General features: G+C 52.5%; 3 protein-coding genes across 3 annotated transcripts; 1 reads left to right on the forward strand and 2 right to left on the reverse strand.

Moving 5' to 3' along the window:
* Positions 1-45: 45 nt before the first annotated feature.
* On the forward strand, positions 46-2061 carry HER10_EVM0004556 (uncharacterized protein). Its single transcript, XM_035474197.1, has 2 exons — positions 46-708; positions 778-2061. The coding sequence occupies exons 1-2, from the start codon at positions 487-489 to the stop codon at positions 1207-1209; spliced, it is 654 nt and encodes a 217-aa protein (XP_035326790.1). The 5' UTR covers positions 46-486; the 3' UTR covers positions 1210-2061.
* A 419-nt stretch (positions 2062-2480) lies between these two features.
* HER10_EVM0006687 (uncharacterized protein) lies at positions 2481-3763 on the reverse strand. The gene is made up of 3 exons (XM_035476266.1): positions 3306-3763; positions 3165-3237; positions 2481-3082 (listed from the first exon to the last, which is right to left on the reverse strand). The coding sequence occupies exons 1-3, from the start codon at positions 3750-3752 to the stop codon at positions 2586-2588; spliced, it is 1017 nt and encodes a 338-aa protein (XP_035326930.1). The 5' UTR covers positions 3753-3763; the 3' UTR covers positions 2481-2585.
* Positions 3764-4224: 461 nt separating this feature from the next.
* Positions 4225-5799, reverse strand: HER10_EVM0003582 (uncharacterized protein). The gene has a single exon (XM_035473254.1). The coding sequence runs from the start codon at positions 5678-5680 to the stop codon at positions 4394-4396; it is 1287 nt and encodes a 428-aa protein (XP_035326712.1). The 5' UTR covers positions 5681-5799; the 3' UTR covers positions 4225-4393.
* Between the last annotated feature and the right edge of the window lie 201 nt (positions 5800-6000).

A 6000-nucleotide genomic window follows, 5' to 3' on the forward strand; every position in this document is an offset into this window, starting at 1 on the left:
GTCTGGGTATCGCCAACCCCTGAGCGTGCCGTTCCGGTGGATATCCAGATATCTTTGGTTTATTTTGGTGTGTTTTAACAGGATGTTTGTGTCGGCATGAGATTGACATAAGAAGGAGGCTCTTGAACCGTTTCTTGTGACACCTCTCTTTCCCTTTCATCCCTCACACACACACACATCTCACATACATCCATCCAAGAACTCTTTCGTTTGTTCGGAGGTTCCCCCCCTTTCGTTTTATTTGCTTCAATTGGCCTCAGTCACTCTCTTGAAAAGAAAATCCAAAACATTGCAACTCACTCTCCTTAACAAGAAAACCAAAAACTTCAAACAATCATTAACCAGCTCTGTTTGCTCTCCGGACAATCCCTCACGCTCCCTCGACACTCACTCGCTCAGCAAGTAACTCGATAACCGACAATAATCAACAACTTCAACTCACTCACACACACACACACTACACCAATCAACCAACCAACCGACAAAATGCAGATCCAATCCGCCCTCGTCTCCCTCGCCCTCGTCGCCGGCACGGCCTCGGCCTACGAGCACGTCTACACCAACGGCACCTACACCATCACCAAGGTCTGGGACGCCGTCACGACCTACTGCCCCCAGCCCACCACCCTCTGCTTCAACAACCGCACCTACACCATTGAGCAGCCCACCACCTTCATCATCCCCGACTGCCCCTGCACCCAGACCTACGTGAGTTACCCTTTCTCATTTTTCCCCATATCTTCAACCCTTGAGCCTTGGCTAACACGTACTCCAAAGACCACCAACCAGTGCTCCGAGTGCGCCCACGCAACCGGCTACGTCGTCCCCGCCCCGCCCGCCCAGACCGACGTGCCCCCCGCCGTCCCCACCCAGACCGGCCTCATCACCTGCCCCGGCAGCCCCAACTGCCCGCCCGGCGCCTCGGGATCCGTCCTCCCGCCCGCGCAGACCGGCTCCGCTGGCGTCGTCTGCCCCGGTAGCCCCAACTGCCCTCCCGCTGCTTCCGGCGGTGCTGGCGGCGCTGGCGGTGCTACCCCCAGCCAGACCGGCGCCCTCGTCTGCCCCGGCAGCCCCAACTGCCCCGCCACCGGCACCGCTGGCACCAACGGCACCAAGCCTACCACCGTCGTCGTCGCCGGCGCCGAGAAGAACGCCGCTGCTGCTGGTGTTGCTCTCGTTGCCGGTGTCGTTGCCGTTTTGGCTCTGTAAAGGGGCTTTTTCCCCTTTTGGTTGCAACAACCCCATCTTTCCATGGCTTTTTTTCCTCTCCTCCTTGGAGACCAGACATGGCACTACTCTTCTTCTTTTTTCAAACCCGTTTTGGTAATGGGGGGAGACTTCCAAAGCGGATAGGGGAGGAAACCCAGAGACTCTGTTGTTGTTGGAGTGGTAGAGACTAGAGGGAGGGGTGAAGTGAAGCCAGATTCGCCTGCGCCTTCTGCACTCCTGCACCTTTAGGTTTCTTTTCCGTCTTCTTCATCTGGAGTTGAAGGGCCCTTTCTTTTCTTCTTACAATCGTCATCTCTTCCTTGCGGACGGGTAGTGAAAAAGAGGACTTGTGCGGCTCTGGAATCCATGGGAGGTCTGGAACTCCGCTGATCCAAGTCGTGGAAAAGTGTGTGGATCCAATATCGTTATTGTTTTAGTGTGTGTGTTTGTTTCTTGTTTTGTTGTTCATCATCATCATTGTTATCACGCCCCGTCATTGCATTACGCCGATTACGCCCAGAGATGAGGATACTTCTGAACCTTGCATTGGGGAAAATTAGACGAAGAAGGAGAGAGAGAGAGAGTGGAGTGGTTTGGAAGAGACAGCAGCAGCATTTCTTATGGCAGTATCCCGCTAGAACCCGGGTGAAAGACTGGGGGAAAGGAGGCGGGATGGACACTGCTCCAGTGGATGAAAAGGGGACGAAATGAAGGATCTCCTTTGTTAGAATCTTGTTTTATTGCTGGGTTCTGTCACAAGGGGGGGAAAGGGAGGATCGAAAAGGGGTTTCGATTGGTATTATTAACCCACTTTCAGCATCATTATCACTCTGCATCCTTATCACCGCCATCATCATCGTTATCATCCTAATTTAGGTGTATTTTCTTTGATACGCCTTTATATACTTTATCCTTATTTTTTCTAGACTTTATAGAATTATCACTTTTGTTGTGTGTGTGTCATATCTAGGCCCATGATGCTTCTTGTTTTGTCTGGTGAAATGTCTGTGAATTGGGATATGTTGGGTATGGCACTCCTCGTAACCGTGTAGTGCTTTTCTCCAGAGGCCAAATTCATGTCATATTCCTCCTCAGTAGATTCTCGGACTCGGAAGACCTAATTACCCATCCCTGAGGTCACTTGCAGATGGTTTAGTCACCCTTGGTCTTTTCTGGGCAGTGTCAAGACAATGGGCGGTAAGTTGAGCGATGGTTGGAAAGCAAGGGCGAGGTATGGATTTCGAGGCTCTCGATCGACTTCATAATCTTTTGCTCAGTTGTCTATGATTGTCTTTCGTGCGTCTGAACCGTGTTATGAGTCTATAATGGAATTTCAACGATACCTGGGGTAGGAAGCTGGGCATATTGCCGCTTCGTCACAGGGTATGTCCTATCCGCCCTTCAACCTCCTTCATAACCCCAAACGCCTCAAGCATCTCCGCCCTCGTCTCCTCAACCAGCCCAGAATCATCACTTTTCGCAAGCCACTCGAGCCGATCCATCCAAAATCCCCACCGCTGGAGACACATAATGGGCGGACCCTCGTACAGGACCCCCTGATATGCTATCGCTTCCTCCGTTAAGTCCCTCTCGTACTCTGGCATCTCGGAATAGCCAACGTTCTCCCGCGCCCACCCGAGGAGAGGCCTCGCGCCTTGAAGAATCCATTCACAGGCGACGCGCAGCCGGCACTCTGCGACCGCCGGAATGGGGCTCGGCTCCTCCTCAAGCGCCGAACGCAATGCGTACATTGCTTGCGTGTGAAGGCCCAAGACGCCCTTTCCTAGTAACATAGCGCCGAACCTGTTGATGTTGCGCCATTCTTGTGCGTCTTTTGGGGTGAAACTCTCTGTTGTCGCTTCTTGGGTTATGTCTTATTTCGCGTCAGGCCTTCAGGTCCGCACGCAGCCTAGTCCCTCTTCATGAGGGACGACAGTGGTTCAATTGCAACTTACCACTAATAGAAGCCCCAGCGGCCATGTAAAACATTGGCAGATCTATCCAAACGCGTTGTCTGTCTTCTTCGTTCTGTCAAGTTTGAGATGATCAGTCGTTTGTGGTCCAATTTTGAGTGCTCGTTAGCGAAATACACTTACACCCCAGATGTCGATTTCACCTTTTGCACATTGCTGCAATGCTGACAGGGTGTTGACGAGATGAGTTTGCGTCTCTTTTGTCACATCATAACTGGTTGCAATATATGTTACGAGGCTCCAAATGACATAGAAATAGTTTTCTGCCTCTTCGCGCTGTTCTAGAGGAGGGCACAGAGCGTCCAAGTAGAATGCAGCCTCTGAAGCGGTCTCCCAACTGGTCGCTCGAACGTCGTAGGCTAGAATATCAAGAACTTGAACTTCAATATCCGAGAGATCCAAGTTCTTCAAAAGCTCTAGTTTGAGCAAAGGGTTTTGTGCATTCGTCGTTTTCTCTTCCATGGTACCGAATCGCGGCTGGCTTTGATGTATGCCGAGGCAAACGAGGTTTCGAGTCTCAGAGGTAGTGACTGAACGAAGTGCCGAGTTAAATACAGGTGGGAAACTCATACATCTCACATCACCAAGAAACACGGCAGAAGCCAAAGAAATCAGAATGAGCCTACAGTAATTCCCATAATAAGCGCTGAAGTCGGCGGCCGGGGAAGCAACGGTCAGATCCCCGCTTTTCCGGGCCGGCGTCACCACATGCAACTGGTCAGAGCTAGGCTTTAAGCGCCCGTCGACCAACAACCCACGAGAAAAGTCAGTAATGAAACTTGGAAAGTAGGCACGGCCTCTTTTTATTGCACTGGGTAACTGAAGATATGTGGAGGACTACTGCGGCGCGCCGCCGAACCAACATGGCGCTAGGGTATGCGTCTTAACGCGCGGAAGCGAAGCCAGTCGAGTCTCTCTCTCAGCAGAAAACAGTCCTATTTAGACGTCTACCGGACAAAGAAGGCTTGTACATTCTACAAGCCACTCTTTCCTCACCGTATTTCTCTCCTTGAAGGTCATTACAACCTGAAATGAGCCAAAAGTCGGTTATTGAACCAGAGTAAGGCCTGTTCAACATGGCACTTTTGTCACCGCCTCGGGAACTAATTCTTCAAAAGATTGCCTATTTGACTAAGATAATATACACTAGACCACCCTGAACGGAGATACTTTTACGCCCCAACCCCAGACCGACTAACAACAACAAATCGTTACATACCGAAAATCCTCCTCAGCAGAGACAACAAATCCCCCGGCAACTCCCTCATCAAACTCATCAATCCCTTACGAGCTAGCTGAGACCCCTGCTGCTGCTGCTGTTTTTCTTGCTCCTTTTGCTGCGTCTTCCCTTTCTTTGGTGTAGGCGTATACCTCCTCTCTCCATCCAATCTCTGCATCCCATACCTCTTGGTCACAAGCGTAGACCAAACCTCCATCCCCAAAATCCACGAAACGCACCCGTCCCGCAAGATCCTCAAATTCACATCATCAACCTCGTCCTCCAACATCGGTAGCCCCTCGCAAACTTCCAAAAACTTCTTCACGAGATCACTAGTCTCCTTGCCCAGCTTCGTCATGGCCTCTTGCGCACCTACCCCGTCCTCCTCCATGAGGACCCTCACTCCATTATGTCCGTCCTCGCCCTTGGCCTGCTCTTTATCAAAACTATAAATGTCGTTTTGGTTGATGATGATGTCGACGCAGAGACCCAACAGCGAGTCCACCGCGGGAACCTGCAAAAAGTTGGGGCGGATGGCGCGGTCGATGAGGAGGAGCGCCATGCCCGGGAGAACACCGATAGTCCGGCGCCGGACGGCGATGTACCTCTCCCGGCTCGGCACGCAGTTGTGTCCCCCCACCTCCCCGTTCGGCCCCGTTCTCCGGAGCGCCACCTCGTCGCCCACGCCGTCGAGGTAGTCTGCGAAACTGTCCACGAAGAAGTTCCACGAGTCGAGCGTGCCGCCCACGGCGTCGCTGCGGTAGCGGGTCGCGATGTCGGCTGCCATGCGGACGCCCACCCACACCTCGTCATCCTCGTCTCCGTCCCGATCTTGCCCAATCTCCTCCGGGTGCCGAAACGCGCGGACCATGGCGGCAGATTGCCTCCGCACCTGGGCCTCGCCCTCCTCCGTGTCGTCCACGTTGTCCGTGAACTCGTCAATGACGAAGAAGTGGAGCATGACGAGCGCGGCGAGGAGGACGTGGCGCGTGGGCTGGTGGGCGTAGATTATGCATGCTATCTCGGGGAAGTCGCCGGCGATGATCTTGGAGATGAAGAGTTCGTTGATGCCCTTGTTGATGGAGTTTGGCTTGGCGTTGCTGTAGCAGTAGCCTCGCAGCCAGCTTTCGGATTCGGCCTTGATGTACTGGGAGTCTGGGTGGTTGTTTGGGGGATAAGGGGACGGCCAGCTTGGGTGTTGGCGCCAGTCTGCTAGGAAATCTGGTATTTGAATGGTGGCGTGTTGGGTGGTATGTTTCTCAGTGATTGGGGACGCCATGATTTACGGCTTGCCAACGTAGATCCAGTTGTCTGGACTCTGGAGTAATATGACTGGATGATAGTGTAATTGAACTCTTTGAAGGGAAGAAGAGGTTGCTTTGGACAAGAGAGAGCAGGAGGATTTGACTTAATGTCTTAGGCTTCAAATGTTTACCTGATCACTACTTGGAACTGAGAGCTTTATAGCCATCCTTCGAGGGGCTAAGCCGTACTACCAAGAGGCTTTCGAGTCACGAGGCTCAGCAAAGACAGAGAGGAAGCCTAGAACTTGATGTCATCCAAGGTACACGATATCACATCCGAACCAACTTGTCACTT

The sequence above is a fragment of the Colletotrichum scovillei genome (genome assembly GCF_011075155.1).
Source record: "Colletotrichum scovillei strain TJNH1 chromosome Unknown Contig00011, whole genome shotgun sequence".
NCBI lineage: Eukaryota > Fungi > Ascomycota > Sordariomycetes > Glomerellales > Glomerellaceae > Colletotrichum > Colletotrichum scovillei.

Excerpts from the sequence above, each read along its gene's own strand:
- HER10_EVM0004556 (XM_035474197.1), top strand. The coding sequence starts at position 487 with ATGCAGATCCAATCCGCCCTCGTCTCCCTCGCCCTCGTCGCCGGCACG. Across the intron at positions 709-777 it reads GCCCCTGCACCCAGACCTAC|ACCACCAACCAGTGCTCCGA; the intron begins GTGAGTTACCCT and ends CGTACTCCAAAG.
- HER10_EVM0006687 (XM_035476266.1), bottom strand. The coding sequence starts at position 3,752 with ATGAGTTTCCCACCTGTATTTAACTCGGCACTTCGTTCAGTCACTACC. Across the intron at positions 3,238-3,305 it reads GTGAAATCGACATCTGGGGT|AACGAAGAAGACAGACAACG; the intron begins GTAAGTGTATTT and ends CAAACTTGACAG. Across the intron at positions 3,083-3,164 it reads CGCTGGGGCTTCTATTAGTG|ACATAACCCAAGAAGCGACA; the intron begins GTAAGTTGCAAT and ends ACGCGAAATAAG.
- HER10_EVM0003582 (XM_035473254.1), bottom strand. The coding sequence starts at position 5,680 with ATGGCGTCCCCAATCACTGAGAAACATACCACCCAACACGCCACCATT.